A 25,857-nucleotide genomic window follows, 5' to 3' on the forward strand; every position below is an offset into this window, starting at 1 on the left:
TGTTTCCTTAACCAATCATACATTCCAAAGTGAAAGTATTAGTTGCTCAGTTGTGTCCAACTTCTTGTGACCCCATGGACTGTAGCCCACCAGGCTCTTCTGCCCATGGGATTTTCCAGGCAAGAACACTGGAGTGGGTTGCCATTCCCTTCTCTAGGGGATCTTCTTGACCCAGGGAGCAAACCCAAGTCTCTTGTACTGCAGGCAGATTCTTTACCATCTGAGCTACCAGAGATGCTACATTCCAAGGTGCCAGCATGTGTAAGAATTAGGTAGTAACAGGAAGCTGCTTCCATGAATGCTGTAATGCCAAAACCCAAAAATACATCTCCAGGGTACATTTAGAAGCAAAGAATTTATTTGCACCAGAGATCAAGCCATCTTTGTGCTGCTGCCGCTAAAGCTTCACTAAAGGTTTCAAAGGGGAAATTTTACAGCATCATTCATTCCTTGTGAAAGAAGTATGCCTTTGGGGGGCAGTCTGCAAAATACAGTCTGAGACATGAGAATAACAAAGTGACAGATAAAGAGTAGAAATAAAAGGTTACTTTTCAAATTAGCATTCAAGAACAAAAACAAAGGACTAAGGATGCTTGATGCTAAACAAATTTGTTGGCATTTCAAAGTCACTGTCCTAAAATCTTGGAATGTCACCAGGTCCCTCACAAAACTCTGTAGGAGAGGCCTGCTTCCGACTGAGATGCTTTAGTTCAGGTGACCAGACACTGCTTGGAACCTAGAGCATCCCTTTGGTTGCAGATGCCTCACTTTTGTCGTTTGCCTCTCCAGAGCTCACTCCTAAGTATGACCAGTTTGGAGGAGTGAGGCCACAGGCATGGCCTCAGGGCTGACAGTCTGGTATCTACTCAGTGTCCCCACTGGTGATCCCACCTGACAATGCATGGGGAGTAGGGAGGGAGGTGATATTCCAGGAACTGTTAAACAAGTCAGTAGAGACAGCTTCGTTATCCCTGGACATAAGGAATTTTGAGTATTAGTGACCATTTATTACTGATTATTACTTGTTTAGTATATACTGTTGGGAAAGATTGAAGGCAGGAGGAGAAGGGGATGACAGAGGATGAGATGGTTAGATGGCATCACCAACTCAATGGACATGAATTTGGGTAAACTCCGGGAGTTGGTGATGGACAGGGAGGACTGGTGTGCTGCGGTTCATGGGGTTGCAAAGAGTTGGACACGACTAAGCGACTGAACTGAACTAAACTGAGTATATACTGACTAACCTGTTTGGTATAAACCATTGAAATAAAAGTTAACTCTGATGCTTCTTAAGCACTATGCAGGCTTTCTTTATCTATTTACTTCATCTCTAATCAGCAACACTGGATACTGCAGGATCATGTGACAGCAGTTAGCATCTGTAAAATGAGTTAAGATCAGCTTGTTTCCACCGGCTGGGAATTAGCTTGAAAACAACTTGAATTCCTGAGGGCTTATTTGCAGCCAAAGATTTCTCTTCAAGGAATGATTTTCCTTGTCATTTTATAAATCCACATCCTAAGATTTATTGAAATTCAGCAACAGAGGGAAAAAAAAGAAAGAGAGAGGTAGAAAAAAGAGAGAAAAAAGGAAGGGAGGGAGGAAGGAGGAAAACAAAGCTAAGGAAGGAAATACTAAATTTCTGAGGAAAAAGAACAAATCAAAATTGCATGAAAGATACTAGACAGATATCCAACCACCAAAGCTTAGAGCCTGCTCTGTGTGCTGAGTCCAGATCTACTATTTAAGAGACTTGCTAGTTGTTTATCTATAGTCTCTTAGAACTGACCTAACTTTCTTTCTACACTCTTTTGTGATGCAGAGGCTGGCTCTTTGCAAATCACATTTCAGAAACACTTTGCCCCGATAGCTTATTTGGTAAAGAATCCACCTGCAATGCAGGCGACCTCAGTTCGATTCCAGGGTTGGGAAGATCCCCTGGAAAAGGGATAGGCTACCCACTCCAGTATTCTTGGGCTTCCCTTGTGGCTCAGCTGGTAAAGAACCGGCCTGCAATGCAGGATACCTAGGTTCAATCCTTGGGTTGGGAAAGGAAAATCCCCTTGAGAAGGGAAAGGCTACCCTCTCCAGTTTTCTGACCTAGAGAAGTGACATGACTCAGTGATTTTCACTTTCACTTTTGGCCAGCTGGCTCTTTGTTAGATCCTACCAGTAGGGAGCACTAGAGGGAATCACAGAGCAAACAGATTATTTAGTTTCTGCTAATTCTGCAGCATCACCTCAGCAGTGGGACCTGACTCCAGATTCCAGGTTCCATTAGCATGTGGAGAACCAGCCCCATCCTGCTCCTCCACAAATATTACCAGCAACTGAGCAGTGACTGCTCCATGGAGGTCTGAGCACCAACTCTTTAGGGCCTATCCTCTTGAGTACTTGGGTCTGGAGATTTGTCCTAGGACATAGTAGCTGCCTGCTAAAATGATTAACCCTGTGTTTCTAACATTTCTAGCCCTCCAATTGCTATGTGACATATTTCCTTTATTAAATATTTTCTGTGAAAATACTTTGTCTTTTTCACAAGGCCGTTTCTTCTCCTCTGACACCAACAGCTCAGAAATTCTTCAACTTTAGCCAACAGCCTCCTGGTAATATTTTTTTTTAATATAAATTTATTTATTTTAATTGGAGGCTAATTACTTTACAATATTGTATTGGTTTTGCCATACATCAACATGAATCCACCACGGATATACACGTGTGCCCCATCCTGAAGCTCCCTCCCACCTCCCTCCCCGTACCATCCCTCTGGGTCATCCCAGTGCACCAGCACCAAGCATCTTTATCATGCATCAAACCTGGACTGGCAATTCATTTCATATATGATATTATACATGTTTCAATGCCATTCTCCCAAATCATCCCACCTTCTCCCTCTCCCACAGAGTCCAAAAGACTGTTCTATACATCTGGGTCTCTTTTGCTGTCTCACATACAGGGTTATCATTATCATCTTTCTAAAGTCCATATATATGTGTTAGTATACTGTATTGGTGTTTTTCTTTCTTGCTTATTTCACTCTGTATAATAGGCTCCAGTTTCACCCACCTCATTAGAATGGATTCAAATGTATTCTTTTTAATGGCTGAGTAATACTCCATCATGTATATGTACCACATCTTTCTTATCCATTTGTCTGCTGATGGACATCTAGGTTGCTTCCATGTCCTGGCTATTATAAACAGTGCTGCGATGAACATTGGGGTACACGTGTCTCTTTCCCTTCTGGTTTCCTCAGTGTGTATGCCCAGCAGTGGGACTGCTGGGTCATAAGGCAGTTCTATTTCCAGTTTTTTAAGGAAACTCCACACTGTTCTCCACAGTCGCTATACTAGTGTGCATTCCCACTTCACACTGTATAATAGGCTATATTATAAGAGGGTTCCCTTTTCTCCACACCCTCTCCAGCATTTATTGCTTGTAGACTTTTGGATAGCAGCCATTCTGACTGGCATGAAATGGTACCTCATTGTGGTTTTGATGTGCATTTCTCTGATAATGAGTGATGTTGAGCATCTTTTCATGTGTTTGTTACCCATCTATATATTTCTTTGGAGAAATGTCTGTTTAGTTCTTTATAAAAGGCTATTAAAAAAAAAATCTGCCATGCCATGTGGCTTGTGGGATCTTAGTTCTCCAACCAGGGATCAAACCTTGGCCCTTGGCAGTGAGAGCATGAAGTCCTGATCACTGGAGAGCCAGGAAATTCCCAAAGGTCTCATTTTTTGATTCTGGGAATCTAAAAATAATGAAACAACTGTGGCATAGTAAAAATGACCATGTTCTACTACTCTGAAATATGGAGACTTATCTTAGATTTGGAATATTTTCATGGTTGGCCATCTTTAAGAAAAATGACAGTGTAAATAAATTTTTAATGTGAAAATATGAAATTATTGGATATATTATTTAATAGCACATTCTGAAGGTATAGGTAAGTACTTGAGTTATTGTCAGGAATGGAGAAAAATTAAGAGAAAGTTAACTTATTAGAGGTTCCTATAAAGTTTTTCAAGGAAGGATATTTTGCAAAATTGAATGAAAATCTAAATAACTGAAATTCCACAGGTAAGGGTCTTACCATTATCATGTCACTGTCAATAATGGTGCTCAATCTGTGTGTGATGGTTATCACAGTGCACTGGGCAAATTTCTCATGGATTGCTTTTTTTATTAACTCATCAGTTCTGGAATCAAAGAAGATCAGTTTAGTTAGTAAAGACAGGAAAAGCAGACTTAAGACTTAAAAAAATATTATATATAAAAATGATATTTTTTTAAAAATCCATGCTTTATGACTTAATCTTTTTTTCTGAAAAACTAAGTATAAAAAGTCTACTTACAAATTTACCATTTTTCATAAAGCAATGGGAAATATTCTTCCCTTGAAATTATCAGAAGCTAGATTTAGGAATTTTGCTCTCTTAGGAAGTCTCATAACAATATTAATGCCATATAACATACTTTAGTTTCTAGAATTAATCTTATCAAGAGATATCTTTGGGACAAAGAGAACACTTGAAAACATTTTTAAGCATCATCAAGCATTTTGCATTTACCACATTTAAAATTCAGATTCCAGGTTTCATGGACCTCAGCCCCTCACCTTGGGTCCACATTCGATGTGGCTTTGTCAATAATCAATATCTGATTTTTCTTGAGAATAACCCTGGCAAGACACACGAGTTGTCTCTGTCCAACACTCAAATTTGCTCCTGTTTCTGCTAAGGCAGTATCCATTTTACCAGGAAGACCTTCGATGGTTTCTTTAAGTTGTACCTGTGGATACAGAAAGAAGAACATTTTCCTACACAAATTTCTGCTGAAGCAGAGAAGCCTCATACATTAGAGTTTTGATATCCTCAGGATTTCTTATATCTCTTACATCTCTTACATGTACAGCCACCTGATGGGGAGAGCTCCTTCCAAGGAGTGTTCACTGAGAAAGATGGTGGAGTCAACTCAGGACAGAAAGATCTCAGTGTCCCCTATCCCTGCCATAGGACATCCACCAGAAACTCCACCAGGGATTAGTTAAGGAAGTCTCTCAAGAAATGAAGCTATTTCTCCCAATCTGATCTAAACAGAAAAGTTAAAAGGATCTTTACAGTTTTCCCAAAGTATATTTTGCCTAGGTGTTAGTACACTAAGGGAAAAAAATTTTTAACAAAATTATTGTAGGAAGTATGAGTCTCTAAAGATATAATATTATCAGTACTTTACCATTTTGGAAGAGCTAAAGGTTTAAAAAAATACAAATTCAAACAATGGAAAACTGTACCTCATATATTATTAAACCTGGAACCTACTTTGGCTTTGGTTCCTTCCCAAATTTAATCCCATCTTTGTTTTACCAGTCAACTGGATTTTCTTCAGTATCATAAATGTTTTGCAGTGAGAAAACTCAGGAAAAACAGCATACAACATAACATCTTATTTCCCCCAGACCATGGGTATGGGTGGTGTGTATATTAATCTACTCTGAAAAAATTGCAATCATTCTGTGTAATAGGCTCCAGTTTCAGAGAAACAGACATAGAGAACAGACCTATGGACATGAGGGGAGGGGAAGAAGAAGAAGGGGAGTTGTATGGAGAGAGTAACATAGAAGTTTACAATACCATATGTAAAATAGACAGCCAATGGGAATTTGCTGTATGACTCAGGGAACTCAAACAGGGGTTCTGTAATAGGCTGAAGGGTGGGTTGGGGAGGGAGATGGGAGAGAGGTTCCGGAGGGAGGGGACATGAGTGTACCTATGGCTGATTCTTGTAGATGTATGACAGAAAACCACAAAATTCTGTAAAGCAATTATCCTTCAAAAAAAAAAAAAATTGTAATCATAAGATTAAATAAAACAAACTTTTAACTGCCAGAGATAATCTGAAAGTCACTGGTTGGTAGGAGTCATTTCAACGAATATTTGTTTTGAAGAAATATTGTGGAATAAGAACCAAACCCATACTATGCTTGAAGTTAAAGAACAAAAAGTAAATATACTTCAGATTAAGAGACCAACAGATTGATGAGTGATGGCCAGTGAGCAGGGACCCAGAATTACAGTGTTAAATAACAAAACACTAGGGATGACAGGGCAACATTTTCATGGTGTCCTAAATGCTGGAGTAGTTCTATGAATATGATCCTGAATTATGCTGCTGATGGAGTTCAAGCTCAGAAAGAGGGAATTCTGATTTAGGATTAAGTATGGTATTGATATTTACAGAATCTAAAGGGTAAGATTTGGATTGTGATACAAGTGCTTGTGGTTATATTATAAAAAGGAAGATGTCAGCTTAGTCACCCCCTTTCCTCCATTACAAGGAAGAGGACTTAGTATTCTATCTATGAAACAAATTCATACATCTGCATCCAGTGATGGGACTAATCAAAGGTGTGACAGTGGCAAAGCTTTTATCACTTTTCCTTCTGAGCTGACATTAGTAATCTTTGTACATCAAATTGGTCTTTCATAAGACTGATGTCTTAACTTTAAGGAAATAATCTCACACTTGCTCTCAATTTGGATATTTCATCACTAAGCTGTTTTTTTTGTTTGTTTGTTTGTTTTGTTTTTTGTTTTACTTTCCTTCAGGTTTTCCACTTTGGCCTAATAGGACTGAGGCTTTTGTGAGGTGAAAATGTTTGCCAGTAAACACTGCTTTCTGAGACTGTGAGAATGAGACTAACATGAAGATGAAATAATAAAGGTATGTACTTGCTAACATCGTCAGAGTATAAAATGAATCAGTATGTGTAGAGTTTGTAGTGGTTGATACAAAGAAATAAACATATATTGTCTATTATTAATAATGCTGTCAGCTGGCCTCTCATGTTCTGCTTTATTTTCTTCTTTACATGTATCAGCACTGAGAACTTATTACACATGCATTGACTGGTTTTCCATCTTCTCCACAAGAGTTTAAGCAAAATGGTAGAGACTTTATCAATTTTGATGACTGTGATGATCCTAGAATCTACAACAATGCCTGTCTAAAGGTCTCTCAATAAATATTTGTTGGATGTATGAATGAAGCAATAAGTGCATCTTATCTTGTGACATCTGTTCCTATAAATTAGGAAACAAATCCACACAGATAATTTACATATAATACTATTTTCTTACTAAATGGAAGTGTAAAAAAATATATTCTTCTAACAATTAACTGGCTCCAAGATAACATAACATCATAATGTAAACTGTGGAAGGCATTTTAAAAGTTATAATTTAAGGAAAACAGAGAGAATACTCTTGAAAACTATATATCTCAGTATAAAATGCTTGAGATTGTTCTTGAGCTTGGGAAAGTAATAAGCTACAGCAAAACTGAAAGTAATAATCTGAATTTATAAGACAACCACTTCTATTATCATGATTTCAGAGTAACCTACTATATATACTGTATCTACTAGCCAGGTGCCAATGCCCCTCACAGGAGATCGTGAGATGTCAGATGGTCTCCATATTTTGTAGAATCTTCCTACTCTTCAAAAAGAAAGGCTGGTGTGGGTTGGAAGAGACACTGAAATACAATCAACAGATGGAGAAGAGCTTTTACTAGAGCAGGACCAGCAGTAAAGGAAGTAAAGGGGGAGTCCATTCACCTAAATACAAGGTCCCAGAAAATGGGTGTGTGAGCTTTCTCTACAGTCAGGATTGAATCATGTGATTCCTGATGCACAGGCTGCTGACACCCAGATTTTGAATCTTGGTTTCCTGTATGATGAGATACACTTGTGTCCTAACAGAGATATTATCAACGTCAAACATAACTGGGTTATTTCTTCACAGTTTTCATGCCTTATGAAATATGCCATCCTTAGTTGTCTATTCCAGAAATAAAGCTGTTTTCTTTTTTTAACAGAAGCAACATGCTGCTGATTATTTTCAAGAGTTTTTGGTTTGTTTATTTGTTTTATAACTAGAGGATAATTGTTTTATAATGTTGTGGTGGTCTCTGTGATACATCAACATGACTACCCTTCTTTTTCAGAGTTTTATTTACCATGATTCCTTAACCTTTGAGAGATAAAGTGCTTCATCTTCAGGTACTACTCATGTTATATTGGTAGAGCTGCCCTTGCTTTTTAGGTGTCCCAATCGGCATTAATTTCTGATGAACTTTCCTCAATTTACTGTAAGCTATTTATCATTACATGAAAAAAATTATTTTCAGAATACCTTGAAAAAAACAACTAAGGTGGGATGGGCAGCATTCATAAAACTGTCTCCCTTCTGAGTGTCCAGATCAGTCAAGGAGGAAGGAGTAGACAGAACTAAGGATTTAAAAATAAATTTAAAAAACTTCTTTTACTTTTAACTGAAGTTCTTAAAGAAGAAAACGTAGTGGTGCCTTCCTACTCTCAGAAAGACTCTGAGTTAGGGTTCACATTTTCCATTTGTTCTGCATCACTTATAAACCAATTACTGGGGGGTGTTGGCTGGATGGCATCACCGACTCGATGGACGTGAGTCTGAGTGAACTCCAGGAGATGGTGATGGACAGGGAGGCCTGGCATGCTGCGATTCATGGGGTCACAAAGAGTCAGACACGACTGAGTGCCTGAACTGAACTGAACAGAATCCACCTAAAAATTGATCTTTTTGCTTGAGTTATACTTCTTAGACTGACAAATCATCTCATCACTCTGTTACTATAGGAAGTATTTCTTTTTTTTTTTTTTTTTTTTTTATCAGCGCGAGGGCCAGGGCTGCCGGGTCCCTCTCTCCGGCCGCCGACTCCAGAGCGCGGAGGCACGCCGGGTTCTTCTCAATATGCACTTGCTTCAGGTTTCCTCTCAGCATCATCTCAGCGCGTGCCCCCAGAGCCGGCCTAGAGCTCGAAATGCACGTCGGTGTCGACCCACGGAACAGAGATCGGGAAGAACTAGCTCCGAGACACCTCCGACCAGCCGCCCCTAGGAAGTATTTCTTTATGACATTTTCATGTTTATCAATGAAAGATTTAGTAGATATTCTAAAAATTAGAATATCACATAAAAGTCATAAAGGAACAATTCCTAGAGAAATACAATGATGGGATGATTCCTCCCTAAGAAATACCACTAAAGTAACAGGACCACTTCTGGAAGTGGCATATGGAAACCACACACTTCACTTTGTGAAATAAACTCATGTTTATTTCTATTTACAGAAATTTCCACTATGAGGTACCATTTCACACCAGTCAGAATGGCTGCGATCCAAAAGTCTACAAATAATAAATGCTGGAGAGGGTGTGGAGAAAAGGGAACCCTCTTACACTGTTGGTGGGAATGCAAATTAGTACAGCCACTATGGAGAACAGTGTGGAGATTCCTTAAAAAACTGGAAACAGAACTGCCTTATGATCCAGCAATCCCACTGCTGGGCATACACACTGAGGAAACCAGAAGGGAAAGAGACACGTGTACCCCAATGTTCATCGCAACACTGTTTATAATAGACAGGACATGGAAGCAACCTAGATGTCCATCAGCAGATGAATGGATAATAAAGCTATGGTACATACACACAATGGAGTATTACTCAGCCATTAAAAAGAAAACATTTGAATCAGTTCTAATGAGGTGGATGAAACTGGAGCCTATTATACAGAGTGAAGTAAGCCAGAAGGAAAAACACCAATACAGTATAATAACACATATATATGGAATTTAGAAAGATGGTAACAATAACCCTGTGTACGAGACAGCAAAAGAGACACTGATGTATAGAACAGTCTTATGGACTTTATGGGAGAGGGAGAGGGTGGGAAGATTTGGGAGAATGGCATTGAAACATGTAAAATATCATGTATGAAACGAGATGCCAGTCCAGGTTCGATGCACGATACTGGATGCTTGGGGCTAGTGCACTGGGATGACCCAGAGGGATGGTATGGGGAGGCAGGAGGGAGGAGGGTTCAGGATGGGGAACACATGTATACCTGTGGCGGATTCATTTTGATATTTGGCAAAACTAACCCAATTATGTAAAGTTTAAAAATAAAATAAAAAAAAAAAAAGAAATTTCCAAATGTACTTTATTTAAAGGTAGATCTTAGTATTGTCTACCACTTCCAGCACTTCATCATTATTAGAATTCAGAGGCTACTAAATTTTATTTTGATTTTGGCTCCTACAGATGAATTAAATATAAGTTATATCCAGGTTCTAAGATAGCTTTTCAAAGGATTTATCTTCCAATTAATGTTTCTTCACTGTCCATGGAACAATGTGCTCTAAAATTCTATAGTAATTTTACTACTGGAGGATCTGTGAAGAGAGATCTCAGGCTTGGAAACAAATTGGAAAATAAGTTACCAATATTTCTAGTGTTTTGAAAGGTGTGTACTAATTTCATCATTAAATCTTTCCTCTGAGTCCAGTAGAAGTGGATCCCCCATCTTCCTTTATAACTGCTCTTCCTACCTCTTCTCTTCTAGAATTTCACTGTAGAAAGACTCACTGACTTAAACGGAATCAGAGGTCCACTGCTTCTCAAGTAGAAGGTGAAGCAATCGACCTGATTTAAGAGCATGAAATCCTCACAGTTGCTGGAAAGCAGGGTGGGTGTGTGAGACTCAGTGCTGACATCCTTCAGAAACCATAAATATTGGCAGGAGATTATCAGGCCTTCAAGTCAGCTTGCTCACAGTCAAATTCATCTGTGTATTACAGATTTGAGAGCTACCCCTGAAAGGGTGACACGAAATGACAAAAAGTACCAATTCAAAACAACAACACTGTGTCACTGGGATTTGTAGGAGAAAAAAAAAAACATTTTTGTTTTGAGAGAAATAAGCCATGCTTCTCTGAACTGAAGAGATCAATCAAACATTAAGTATTTATTAAGTGCTTACTTTTTAAAAGCAGAAAACTGAGCTAAGTCCTATGAAGGTTTAAAATCTGTCTATAGTTTAGAGGTTGAGATACATTTTCTGCCATAAGTTGCTTAGAATCAATTTTAAAAACTGGGGCAAATACACAAATTTTTCTTTTGGTTAAACTTCCACACTTTTATTAGAATGCTTTTTATATATTATATGTGAAAAAATATAGCATTTTTTTTTTTTCTAATTTTATTAAAATATACCAACTAACAACACCTTAACACTCAAAATCCATTCCATGAAATGGTGAGGAGATTCAAAGAAGTAGTCCAAAGGGAAACACTACACAAATAGAACATCTTCTAGAAATGAACTTAAAACTATAAAAACATCACAAAAGCTCCAGGGTTCTGTTACTTGCATTTACTCTGCAGCATTAAAATAGCAGTCAATATATAATTATTATCACATTCCAACTGTATAATTTACCCTTATAAACACTTATGAAACATCACACTGTTTTAGTAGTATCATCTCATTTATCTTTCAGTTAATAGTGAAAAGCTATTATTGTCTTCACTTAGTAAATGTTCCCTAATACCAGAGGAATAAAATAAATACTACAGGGTAATTAGGGTAATTAATTCACTAGGTCACCAATAGAATTTGAACCCATAGTTTAAAAATCTAATTTAGTGCTCTGCTATAGTCAAAGCTATGGTCTTCCCAGGGTCACGTATGGTTGTGAGAGCTGAACTGTAAAGAACGTAGAGCACCAAAGAATTGATGCCTTCAAACTGTGGTACTAGAGAAGATTCCTTGGACAAAAAGGAGATCAAACCAGTCAATCTTAAGGAAATCAACCCTGAATACTCATTGGAAGGACTGATGCTGAAGATGAAGCTCCAGTATTTTGGTCACCTGATATGAACAGCCAACTCATTGGAAAAGCCCATGATGCTGGGAAAGATTGACAGCAGAAGAGGGCATCAGAGGATGAGATGGCTGGATGGCATCACAGATGCAATGGACATGAACCTGGGCAAACTTTGGAAGATAGTGAAGGACAGGGAGGCCTAGCATGCTGCAGTCCATGAAGTCCCAATGTGTCAAACACGGCTGTAGAACTGAATATAATATAACACAAAGACAAGGTAATGTGTCTAGTTGCTTTGGATTCTAGGGGAAAAGCTACAGTGGAAATATGAGGCATTATATTCTTGCTTTCCATCAAAATCAATACACAGGTCATCAATATTCTGCTAGGAGGTAAACAAAGTCAGTTACATGGATAAGCTCCTTTAATTGCCTGCAGTGCTATAAATGTACACACACATATACTGATGCTAACAAACTAATAACATTTAATAAATTACCTCTTTTAAGGCATTCCATAGTTCCTTATCTGTATGTTCATTAAAAGGATCCAGATTTTTCCTCATTGTTTCCATGAATAAAACAGGCTCCTAAATAACCGAAAATAAGTAAATGTTATTAGTCCACTTTATCCATTTATTCCAGTATTTACAGAATTAAAATGAACAAAATCAAAATTCACTGAAATCCAGAGGGATGGTATTGGGAGGGAGGTGGGAGGGGGGTTCAGGATGGGGAACACATGTACACCCGTGGCAGATTCATGTTGATGTCTGGCAAAACCAATACATTATTGTAAAGTAATTAGCCTCCAATTAAAATAAATACATTTATATTAAAATCTTTAATAATAAGGTTGTAAATGCCTGTTTACAAAAACAGTATCTCTAAAATAATTTTCAGTTGTATAAACTGTGCTGCAAAATATCCACTTGACCATTGAACAGTAACAAAAGAATGCTGAGGTGTGTCACCTTAAGAAAAACCTGAAGAACAGAAAGGAAGATTTGATTTTTTTCAAGGCCTCCCTGGTAATACCTACCTAATAAAAAAAATGAGGATATAATTATTTGATAAATTATACACCAACAGCACTAGATAAACTGTCAATTCTGGTATGATACTAGGAAATAGCAAGAGCATGATTAGTTGAGGTTTGAAAGGGTTAATAGTCAGGCAGATATGGAGGCCAGGGTCTCCAAACATGGGGAGAAGGCAAAAAGGCACATTCCTTGGCATAGCAGGAGGTTTCTCAAATCCTGTGTTGCTATGGGGACTATCTAAAACTAACTTTTTCAAACCTCCAGCTCCTATCTGCTCAGCAAAACAGTATATCTTGCTCAAGGGAATATCCTGTCTTAAGCTATGTTAATGAAACAATGTATCTTTATTAGAAACCTGTTTTTCTTTAAAAACTAATGTCAACTGCTTTATGGATACAATTTATCTCACCCAGAGATACCTCAGTGGGAGACTGCTCCCCTCTTGCAGATGCTCTCTCAGGATGTATGTTATGGGAGAGGAGCCTGGTGCATTTCTCTCAGCCAGCCTTGTGTTTCTTTTATCTATGATTAGCAGCTCACTAACAATATATAATGCCTTGCTAAAGACTAGCAAGGGGGTACTCTCCTAGGCCCTCCCTTCCAGCACCTTTTGCTGGAAGCTTTCTATACTCCTGTTACATTTAAAAACTTTGCTACACAAAAGCTCTGAGTGGTCAAAAGTGGCTGTCTTTGGTCCTGGATTGAAATTCTCTCCTCTGGAAGCCAAGAATACTGACACCATTCACAGCTCACAGCCATAACCTTTCAGGTTTGTGCCTCAAAGCAGAACTATTAAATAGTTTCACACTGGCACTGAAGAATAAAGCAGGCTATTTTCTCTACTGGTAAAACAGCCTTCCCAGGATCTGGAACCTTTCCACATCTGTGAATGAAACATCTCCGCACATGCAAAGAGAATGTCAATTACGGGGGCCTAAGGCTTCTCTTTGGAGAAGGCAATGGCACCCCACTCCAGTGTTCTTGCCTGGAAAATCCCATGGACGGAGGAGCCTGGTAGGCTGCAGTCCATGGGGTCGCTAGGAGTTGGACACGACTGAGCGACTTCACTTTCACTTTTCACTTTCATGCATTGAGAAGGAGATGGCAACCCACTTCAGTGTTCTTGGCTGGAGAATCCCAGGGATGGGGGAGCCTGGTGGACTGCCGTCTATGGGGTTGCACAGAGTCTAACACGACTGAAGCGACTTAGCAGCAAGGCTTCTCTTAGGGCCAAAGACTTGATGCTTTTGAACTGTGGTGTTAGAGAAGACTCTTGAGAGTTCTTTGGACTGCAACGAGATCAAACCAGTCCATCCTAAGGGAAATCAGTCCTGAATATTCATTGGAAGGACCAATGCTGAAGCTGAAACCAATACTTTAGCTACCTGATGCGAAGAACTCCTTGGAAAAGATCCTGATGCTGGGAAAGATTGAAGGCAAGAGGAGAATGAGATGACAGAGGATGAGATGGTTGGATGGCATCACCAGTTCGATGGACATGAGTTTGAGCATGCTTTGGGAGTTGGTGATGGACAAGGAAGCCTGGTGTGCTGCAGTCCATGGGGTCTCAAAGAGGCAGACACAACTGAGCAACTGAACTGAACTGAAGGCTCCTCTGTCTATGTAGAGATTACCTTTGAGTCTGCATCAGCTGGTCCCCACTTCTCTCACCTGTGTGTCAGATGACCTGCATCACAGAACCTCATTACTACCTGCAAGCACACTGACTGACACCGTGCACCTTAGCCAGGCACCATAGTAACCGTTTGCATGAGTTATTTTACGATAGGAGGTCCTGGTAAGGAACATGGAAATAATAAGCCACCACCAACCAGAAGAATTCAGGAAAGGTCAGAATGAGACACCACATGTCCGACCACCTCCCAGAATCCTTCACTCTGGCATCCATCTTGGCTGAACAAAGCATGCACCACCAGGAAGGACTCTGAGTCAGAATGATTGGCTAAAGACAACCCAGAAACTCATCCCATCACCTTAAAACCCAAGACTGCAAGCCATATGGCACAGGTGTTCTCCTGGGTTCCCTTACCCTACTGCTCTCCACCCGGGTGCCCTTTCCCAATAAAATCTCTTGCTTTGTCAGCACATATGTCTCCTCGGACAATTCATTTCTGAGTGTTAGACAAGAACCCAGTTTCAAGCCCTGGAAGGGGTCCCCCTTCTTGCAACAGTAGGTCACACAACCTTCATGTAAATATACACTACATTTTTTTTTCCTGAAAGTACAAATAAACCTCATTGAATAAGAGTTGGCTGGCAAAACAGTCAGGAAAACATTCTTATTCAATGTAACAATTTAAATGAAACATTAGTTTCAAAACTGTTTTTTCATTATGATTTAAAGATTATACTTTTTAAAATGTAATTCATTGTGTCATATTCAGTACTGACTTTTTCCTTTGTTACAAACATAACACAAAGTCATTTTACGTGTGACCCAAAAATAGCCACTCTGAATCAGAGCGTTTAGTGCAATAAATTGATAACCCCTCAACACAACCGCAGACAGAAAACTTCAGTCTTACTGGACCTTTGTATATGCTGCTGGAAGAATGACTATAAACTATATTGAAAAGACACCCTACCCACTAACTGAAGGTTAAAATGACCCAGGGCCCAGACAAAAACCATACAAGTGGTTACAAACGAGGCAGATAAAGCACAGTCTTTATCCTCATCATTTCAGTCCCAAAGCAAGAAACTGTCCTCTACTAAAGTATATCTAGAATATATCAGAGAAGTCAGAACAACTCTGATTCACCTTCTTCAGCCTACTGAAGAAAACTCAGGGAATGGAAATACCAAAGAGCAGAACGGGCTGTGTAAAAAATACTTAGCTTTTGCTTTGATTTAAAAGAAGAAGAAAAAAAAAAACCCATCAAACATAAAAATAAATCTATGTAACCACAATAAAGATGCTGTTGATCTGTGCCAACCTTTAGGCTACAATCATAAATAATGAATTCACAAGCAGTCTCACTTCAATTGAAAACATCTTATTTGTGCCAATAGGATAAGGAGTTCTATGTGTAGAATATCATCCAAAGAAGTTTTGAAATTCATTTTCCAGATCCTTTCAGATAAGCAGCTACTCCGTAAATACAATCTCACTTTGGTGTTCTTTCTGGGGAATATACTTAACTGCTTCACATTCTGAGCACAAAGGATGCACAGACTTCAGATACCTGTTCCACTTAAGGAAATTATCTAAGAAGTACTTTCATATTTTGCTTTTTCCTGAAATTTTGAACACAAATTGAGGAGTACCTTCCTAAGATTACACAGTATTTGTCTTTGAAAGTTCCCCCTAAAACTCCAGGACTGACTGTCTATGTCACCACTCCCCTGCCTCTGATTCCTAGGCAAGTCCTTGTTGCTGTCACATCTCCCCATTTCTGACCTGTTCATGATGGGGTCAATAGTGATGTGGGAGAGAGACACCATCCTGGAAGCTGCTGCTGCTCACAGGATCATAGGGCAGAGGGAGTCAGGGAAGATGATGCAGACCTGGATCACCTAAGTGGGGCAACTCAAAGAAACAGCACTGGGCTCCCCCTTTGCAGAGTCTGAGCTCAGCTTGCTAGGACTACTAAATCAAGGTCTTGAGAAAACAAGGATCACTGCTTCCTATTTGTTTGGGGAAAGAGGATCCTAAGTTTTCTGCTCTGAGACAAGTAACTTTAAGTAACCACAGTATCAGATTTTGCCCTGCTGGATTCTGGAGTTTGGAATCTCTCTAAATTGAAGTCCAGGCTTTGCCGCTTGGTAAGTTAAGTTTCCAGTGCCCCAGATTTAAAATCTGTAAGATAAGGATAACCATAGAATTCTTTTGAGCAAAAAGTGGGAGATGGTAGAGAAAGAGGGTAAAACATGTTAAAGTGAAAATCACTCAGTTGTGTCCGACTCTTTGTGACCCCATGGACTGCAGCATGCCAGCCTTCCCTGTCCATCACCAATGCCCAGAGCTAAGGACTCCACAAATGTTAGGGATTATTATCAATACCTATATAACCTCTCAGAGCCTGAAACAAACACTAGAGCAGCAGAAATTAGAGACAGAGGCCCTGTCCTCAAGGAGAGGAAGAAAATAGTCAAGAATGTGAGGAGGGCTAAAAAAATACCAGAGATCTTCATGGGGGACTGGAAAGTATAAGTGGGTACAGGGTGGCGGTCAGGAAAGAACATTATGAGATGGGAATCAGAAATCAAAAGATAAAAAGGAAGTGATAGTCTCTCCTCTTGTTCCTTATTGAAAAGACAGATTTTTCTATTTTGCCTTTCCCTAAAACTCCTATTTTGCTAATTTTCTTTCCCTTCACTCTTTACATTTATATTAACAATGTGCTTTACACTATAAACAATAAATGTAAAGAAAATCACCCAAAACCACAAAAATATAAACAGAAATTAAGTAGCAAAATCAGTCCAGAATGTGTTACTCTTTTCACTTAACTAGAAGTAACACTGGAAAGTTCAATGCCCTGATCCTTAAGGATGGTAATAGGTGCTACTGACTGAGGATTCCTAAGAACTAGAAATGGGCCACAACTGTTTTCTTATCCAGTTATATCTTTACAGCAAATCTGTGCAGCAGTAATTCCTAGAACTGGTTTAAGGACCAGGATGATGAACCTTAGAAGCTGAATGACTTCATCAAGGCCCCATAGTCATATGAGGCAGAGCAGAAATAAAAATGTGGGTCATGTTTATACTTGATCTACACTTTTTTTTTTCTAATTTTATTTTTAAATTTTACATAATTGTATTAGTTTTGCCAAATATCAAAATGAATCCGCCACAGGTATACATGTGTTCTACACTTTTAAACACTCTATCACTGGCTGCCTCCTGAATGACTTTCTTGGACCTTTAAAACATTGCAAGATCTCTTCAGATTCTCTCTCTTGAGTCAACCATTACTGTACATTGGATATAAAAGCATATAAATGTTCTGTATTTACAATGGTTGGTGGATACAAAGCTTAATAATGTTTTGTAAGCAAACTCTCTGGAGTGTGTACCTAGAGCAGGCCCAAACGTAGGATGGAAACTGATGGAACAAATCCAAAACCTGGTGATGTCAAGGGATGTTTAGTCTTTGCTCACATGTACTGCTAAAATATTACTTGCAGAGCCAAGAATCATTTGGTGTTATATCTTTATTTATGGAGTACTTTTATATACACACACATACAAACTTTTCTTATCAAGAAGCATCAACAGGGCACATTTATAGATACTTTCATCCAAGGACATAAAAGTAATTTGCAGACGTGCTAATTATTTCCAAAACTAATTTCATCTGGCCCATTTCAGAGATGGGTACAATCAAAACATAAATCTTGGAAATTTAAACTCATTTTGCTCTTCTTGTTGTTCAGTCGTGTAGTCACCTCCAATTCTCTCACCCCATGGACCATCACCCAGAGTTTACTCAAACTAATTTCCATTGAGTTCTTCCTGTCTTCCATCTTTCTCAGCATCAGGGTCATTCCAATGAGTCAGATCTTCACAACAGGTGGCTAAAGTATTGGAGCTTCAGCTTCAGCATTAGTCCTTCCAAAATGAATATTCAGGACTGATTGTCTTTAGGATTGACTGGTTTGATCTCCTGGCTGAGCAAGGGAGTCTCAACAGTCTTCTCCACATCCACAGTTGGAAGGCATCAGTTTTTCAGTGCTCAGCCTTTTTTATGTCCAGCTCTCACATCCAAACATGACTACTGAAAAAATTAAAGCTTTGACTATACAGACCTTTGTAGACAAAGTAATGTCTCTGCTTTTTAATATGCTGTCTAGTTTAGTCATGACTTTTCTTCCAAGGAGCAAGTTTCTTTTAATTTCATGGCTGCAGTCACCATCTGCAGTGATTTTGGAGCCCCCAAAAATAAAGTCTCTAACTGTTTCCATTGTTTCTCTATTTCCCATAAAGTGATGGGACCAGATGCCATGATCTTTATTTTTGAATGTTGAGTTTTAAGCCAGCTTTTTCACTCTCCTCTTTCACTTTCACTCTTGCCTTCATCAAGAGGCTCTTTAGTTCCTCTTTGCTTTCTACCATAAGGGTGGTGTCATCTGTGTATCTGAGGTTATTGATATTTCTCCCAGCAATCCTGATTTCAGCTTGTGCTTCATTCAGTCCAGCATTTCACATGATGTACTCTGCATATAAGTTAAATAAGCAGGGTAACAATATACAGCCTTGACATACTGCTTTCCCAATTTGGGACTGGTCTCCTGTTCCATGTCTGGTTCTAACTGTTGCTTCTAGAACTGCATACAGGTTTCTCAGGAGGCAGATAAGGTGGCCTGGTATTCCCATCTCCTTAAGAATTTTCCACGGTTTGTTGTGATCTACACAAAATCTTTAGTGTCGCCAATGAAGCAGAAGGAGATGTTTTTCTGGAATTCTCTTGCTTTTTCTATGATCCAGTGGATGTTGGCAATTTGATCTCTGGTTTCTCTGCCTTTTCTAAACCTGGCTTGGACATCTGGAAGTTCAAGGTTCATGTATTGTTGAAGCCTAGCTTGAAGGATTTTGAGAATTACTTTGCTAGAATGTGAAATGAGTACAATTGTTCATTAGTTTGAACATTTCTTGGCATTGTCCTTCTTTGGGATTGGAATGAAAACTGACCTCTTCCACTCCTGTGGCCACTGCTGAGTTTCCAAATTTGCTGGCATACTGAGTGCTGCACTTTTACAGCATCATCTTTGAGGCTTTGAAATAGCTCAGCTGGAATTCCATCAACTCCACTATTTTTTTTTTTCATAGTGATTCTTCCTAAGGCCCACTTGATTTCACACTTCATGATGTCTGGCTCTAGGTGAATGATCCTACCATCACAATTATCCAGGTCATAAAGATTTTTTTGTATAGTTCTTCTGTGTATTCTTGCCACCTCTTCTTAATATCTTTTGCTTCTGTTAAGTCCATGCCATTTCTGTCCTTTATTGTGCCTATCTTTGCATGAAATGTTCCCTTGGTATCTCTAATTTTCTTGAAGAGATCTCTAGTTTTTCCCATTTTGTTGATTTCCTCTATTTCTTTGATTGTGTGCCTAAAAAAGCTCTCTTATCTCTCCTTGCTATTCTCTGGAACTCTGCATTCAAATGGGTATATCTTTCCTTTTCTCCTTTGCCTTTATCATCTCTACTTTTCTCAGCTTTTTGTAAGGCCTCCTCAGACAACCATTTGCCTTTTTGTATTTCTTTTTCCTGTGCATGGTTTTGATCATCAATTTATTTCCTACCATAATCACTAAGTGATGAACCTAATAGATAGAGAGAATCTTAAAATATAGATTTTATGTGCTGAAAATTTCTTCCCATTTTTCCTGAAAGGGATTTTTTTTTTAATTTAAATTGTGGTGAAAGTCACTCAGTTGTGTCTGAATCTTTGTGACCCAATGGACTGTATAGTCCATGGAATTCTCCAGGCCAGAGTATTGGAGTGGGTAGCCTTTCCCTTCTTCAGGGGATCTTCCCAACCCAGGTCTCCCACATCGCAGGCAGATTCTTTACCAGCTGAGTCACAAGGGAAGCCCTAATTGCGGTAAAATACACATAAAATTTTCTGCTTAACCACTTTAAGTGTACAGTTCAGTGCTATTAAACACATTCCCATTGTCATAGAGCCATCACTACAATCCAGGCATAGAATTTCTTTTATCTTTCAAAACTGAAACTCTGTACCTATTAAACAACTACTCCCCTCCCCTTTGTCCTTGCAATTCCTGGTAACCCTCTCTCTTGTTTCTGTCTCCATGAATTGACTACACTAGGTACCTCACATTAGTAGAATAATACAATATTTGTCATTTGTGACTGTATTATTTCACTTAGTACAATGATCTCAAGGTTTTTCTGTGTTGTAGCATGCCTCAGAATTTCCTTCCTTTATAAGGCTGAATAATATTCCATGAGAAACTACTATAGTCCTGAAATCTGACTTCAATTGATCTGCAGCTATGGATTTGTGATGGTGGCTTTAAGAGCACAGTGTATTGAGGACACCAGGGCTGATTGCCTGCATTCTCATAGTTGATGCAGAGCCAAGGATAGTGCCAAAAGAATGTATTTCATGAGCCCACACAATAGGTGACAGGTTACACCAGGGAACCCACTCCTTGGTGGACAGTTCTAGCACAGGAATACTCAATGGTTCCTCTCCCAGTGGGAGAGCTCCAGGTCTGCCTACACTGCAGCTCAGAAACAGATACGGGGACTTCTACTATAATACGTGAACCATGAACTTCCAGATGTTCAAGCTGGTTTTAGAAAAGGCAGAGGAACCAGAGATCAAATTGCCAACATCCGCTGGATCATGGAAAAAGCAAGAGAGTTCCAGAAAAACACCTATTTCTGCTTTATTGACTATGCCATACCTTTGACTGTGTGGATCACAATAAACTGTGAAAATTCTGAAAGAGATGGGAATACCAGACCAACTGACCTCCCTCCTGAGAAATGTGTATGCAGCTCAGGAAGCAACAGTTAGAACTGGACATGGACCAACAGACTGGTTCCAAATAGAAAAAGGAGTATGTCATGCTGGGAGCCGGCAGTGAGGAGCTCCACCCATGGCAAAGGTCATGAGGAAGGAGGCTCGGCATACACAAAGGCGGGATCAAGCCTCCAGAAGTCCCCCTGGAAATTCTCGAGCATCTACCCCCTAAACCAGAGTCTGCCTACTTTCTGCTTTGTGCTCTCACCTACACCTCTGACTTTATGGGGGGATATCCCCCACTACCTCTCTCTGAAAAAAGAGTTAACTTACAGCTCCAGTTAATAATTCTTGGGTGGGACAGTGTTTCAACCTACAAACTCCTTTGGAAGTCCTCTAGCCTGCCTGAATAGGTTTTTCCGGCCACATGTGATTGTTCAGAGTCTCCCAACTGTGAGAGGCATGAGATGTTCTAAACTGTCTAAATACAGATTCCTTTGAGCAGTTAAAAGATTGATTAGAAATTGTATTGGTGAAGGGTTTTTCACCTTTTTGGGCCAATATTTGCTGCTAAGTCTCCATATCCCTTACCTACTGTGTCCCTGGCAGTGTATTGATTAATATAATTGGTGTAAGTAGTAGCTTTAATGTTTGTAACCTTGGACCCTTGAGTTAATTCTTTTTCTTGTTATAGCCCACCACACCTTTGCCCTATAGGAATGCAACTTTATCTAATACTTTTGGAGGGTGGCACCTGACTAATCACCTTTAGAGAAAAATAAGTTTTCTGAAGAAAGGATCTTAAAATGTTAACAGGCCTCCGGGCCAGAAGATGATGCAAATCACCCAAACTTTTGCATATAAGTTTTCAGGAAGAAAGCCTGGCTTACTGCATGACTCTACCCCTTCCCCCATTATCCTCTATGCATAACTTAAGGTATAAAAACTACTTTGGAAAATAAAGTGCGGGCCTTATTCACCAAAACTTGGTCTCCTCATGTCGTTCTTTCTCTCACCTTCTGGCTGAATTATTCAGTCTCTTTTCTCCACTGAATTTCCTCACTGAGCTACCCTTATTTAACCACTCTTTATATCTTTAATTAACATTTAAATAAGCTGTTGTTTCCTGATTGCCGAAGCCTTCTCCCCTTCGAATTCCCTGGATCCACCAGGGCTGGACCCCGGCAATGTCAAGGCTGTATATTGTCACCCTACTTATTTAACTTATATGCAGAGTACATCATGAAAAACTCTGGGCTGGAAGAAGTACAAGCTGGAATCAAGATTGCTGGGAGAAATATCAATAACCTCAGATATGCAGATGACACCACCCTTATGGCAGAAAGTGAAGAGGAACTAAAAAGCCTCTTGATGAAAGTGAAGGAGGAATATGAAAAAGCTGGCTTAAAGCTCAACATTCAGAAAACCAAGATCATGGCATCTGGTCCCACCACTTCATGGGAAATAGATGGGGGAACAGTGGAAACAGTGTCAGACTTTATTTTGGGGGGCTCCAAAATCACTGAAGATGGTGATTGCAGCCATGAAATTAAAAGACACTTATCCCTTGGAAGGGAAGTTATGGCCAACCTAGATAGCATATTGAAAAGCAGAGACATTACTTTGCCAATAAAGGTCCATCTAGTCAAGGCTATGGTTTTTCCAGTGGTCATGTATGGATGTGAGAGTTGGACTGTGAAGAAAGCTGAGCACCAAAGAATGGATGCTTTTGAACTGTGGTGTTGGAGAACACTCTTGAGAGTCCCTTGGACTGCAAGGAGATCCAACCAGTCCATTCTAAAGGAGATCAGACCTGGGTATTCTTTGGAAGGAATGATGCTAAAGCTGAAACTCCAGTACTTTGGCCACCTGATGCGAAGAATTGACTCATTGGAAAAGACTCTGATGCTGGGAGGGATTGAGGGCAGGAGGAGAAGGGGATGACAGAGGATGAGATGGCTGGATGGCATCACCGACTCAATGGACATGAGTCTGAGTAAACTCTGGGAGTTAGTAATGGACAGGGAGGCCTGGCATGGTATGATTCATGGGGTCGCAAAGAGTTGGACACGACTGAGTGACTGAACTGAACTGACTCTAATAACTGGGAAGCAGACCCTTTCCCTGAGAGGACTATGAAACCACAGAGCAAAGAGGAAGCTCCACACAACATCAAGTGCAGGCTTTGGTCACCACACCAGGCATACCCCCTATAGAGGGGATAGCCACCAGCACACACTGAGGAAAGATGCAGGAGGCATCCATAATGGTAATAAAAACAGTCTCACACTAAAAACATTAAACTCACACAATCGAAATAGGGACATTCCCATATAAAAACATCCTTGCCAGACCACAGTAGATAACTCTTTCTCTTAAATTCCTAGAGTAAGAGAAATATAAGCAAAATGAAGAAGCACAGAAACCACTCCTAATCAAAAGATCAAGAGCAATCCCCTGAAAGAATGATGAAACAGATTTCTTCAGTCTAATAGACTCTGAGTTCAAAAAGAAAGAAATGAAAATTCTGAAGAAATTAAGAAAGACTATCAATAGAAATGTAGATGACTCTAAAAGTGAACTAGAAACTACAATGAGGAACCAAAAAAAATTAGAAAACTTATTTTCTGAGGCAAAAGCTGAGCTACAGTCTTGCTGAAGCTAAAGCTCCAATACTTTGGCCAAGTGATGTGAAGAGCTGACTCATTAGAAAAGACCAGATGCTGAAAAAGACTGAAGGCAAAAGAAGAAGAGGCTAGCAAAGCATGAGATGGTTTGATAGCATCACCAACTCAATGGATGTGAATTTGAGTAATCTCTGGGAGACAGAGGAGCCTGATGTGCCACAGTCCAAGGGGTTGCCAGAGTCTGACATATCATAGCAACTGAACAACAAACAATATAGACAATAAATAGCAAATTGCAGAAGAATGAATACATGATATGGAAGTTAGAACAATGGAAATCACCAAATCAGAACAGCAGATGGACAAATAAAAAAATGAAAGCAATTGCGATCCTATGGAACAATATAAAGTGTGCCAATCTATACATGATGGGGATCCCAACAGGAAAATAAAGAGAAAATTGGAAATAAAAATGTTTTTGAAGAAAGTAGGGCTTAAAACTTCCCAAATCTAAAGAAGGAACCAAATATTCAAGTACAGAAAGAACAGAAGGTCCCAAACTAGATAGATAGAAACAGATCTACACAAAAACGTATTTAAAATGGCAAAAGTTAAAGAAAGTATTATAAAGGCAGCAAGAGAAAAAGAGTTAATTACAAGGTAATTTCCATAAGGCTATCAGTTGATTTCTCCATAGAAATCAAGAGGTGGCCAAATACATTCAATGTACTGGAAGGGAAAAACCTGCAACCTAGGATACTCTACCCAACAAAATAATCATTTAGAATATGAAAGGTAAAGAATTTCTTAGACAAGCAAAAACTAAAAGGATACAGTAATAGTAAGCCTATCCTAGAAGATATATTGAAAGTTTTCTCTAAATAAAAAAGCAAGCAAAAAAAAAAAAAAAAAAGAAAGAAAATCACAATTGGAAAATAAATCACTTAAATAATCCAGTATATAGACTTAAAAAAAATTTTTTTTGGTGAAAGCAATGATAACTACAATGAACAGTAAAAGGGTAAACATGAAGATGTGAAGCAGAACATGAAAATCACAAAATGTGGGGGAGGAAAGTAAGAAAATGTAGATTTTTCTTAGAATGCATTTGAGCCTAATATGACTACCAATCTAAAATAAGTGTCATCAGCTATAGGAAGAGGTTAATATACTTGTAAAACAAATCAAAAACATACAGCAGACTCACAAAAACCAAAAAGAAGAAAGCATAAGCACAATACAAAAGAAAACCATCAAATCAAAGAAGGAAAATCAAATGAAAGATGAAATACAAAACTAACTGGAAACAAATACATATCTATTGATAATTACTTTAAATGTCAATGGACTAAATGCTCATATAAAAAGACAAAGAGTGGCAGATTGGATTAAAAAAAAAAAAAAAAAGAATCTATAATTTGTTGCCAGTGTGAGACATGCAACAGGGCAAAGGACACATGTAGACTGAAAGTGAAGGGATAAAAAAAAGGTATTTCATGCAAATGGAAATGACAAGGAAGTGGGAGCTCACAATATTCATGTCAGACAAAAAAGACTTTAAGACAAAGGCCATAAAGGAAGACAAAAAAGGAAATTATATAATCATAAAAGGGCTAATACAAGAAGAGGATATTACATTCATCAACATAAATGCACCTAATATAGGAACACCCAAATTCATAAAACAAATACTAACTGAAATAAAGGTAGAAGCTGACAGAAACACAGTAATAGTAGGAGACCTTAACACCCCACTGACATCAATGGACAGATTTCCCAGACAGAAATCAATACAGCAACAGCGATCCTAAATGATATATTAAAATAGTTAGACTTAACTGATATTTTCAGGATATTACATTACAACCCCCCAAAACACAGAGTATAAATTTTCAAGTGTACATAGAACATTCCCTAGAATAGACCACATACTAGGGCATAAAACAAGCCTCAACAAATTTGAAAGAAAATAAATTATTTGAAGCATCTTTTTTGGCCACAAGGTCATG

At 38.9% G+C, this 25,857-nt stretch overlaps 1 protein-coding gene across 1 annotated transcript in view; it reads right to left on the minus strand.

Moving 5' to 3' along the window:
* Window positions 1-4,102: 4,102 nt before the first annotated feature.
* Window positions 4,103-25,857, minus strand: part of LOC102278624 (ATP-binding cassette sub-family C member 4-like) — a gene marked incomplete at its 3' end in the record, with an annotated part of 52,358 nt that continues 30,603 nt past the window's right edge. The window contains exons 7-9 of the mRNA XM_070366977.1: window positions 12,213-12,302; window positions 4,628-4,800; window positions 4,103-4,208 (exon numbers count right to left, since the gene is read on the minus strand). Coding sequence (XP_070223078.1) covers window positions 4,103-4,208; window positions 4,628-4,800; window positions 12,213-12,302 — 369 coding nt within the window. The remainder of the gene's footprint in view (window positions 4,209-4,627; window positions 4,801-12,212; window positions 12,303-25,857) is intronic.

Source organism: Bos mutus, unplaced genomic scaffold (assembly GCF_027580195.1).
Source record: "Bos mutus isolate GX-2022 unplaced genomic scaffold, NWIPB_WYAK_1.1 CTG384, whole genome shotgun sequence".
Taxonomy (NCBI): domain Eukaryota; kingdom Metazoa; phylum Chordata; class Mammalia; order Artiodactyla; family Bovidae; genus Bos; species Bos mutus.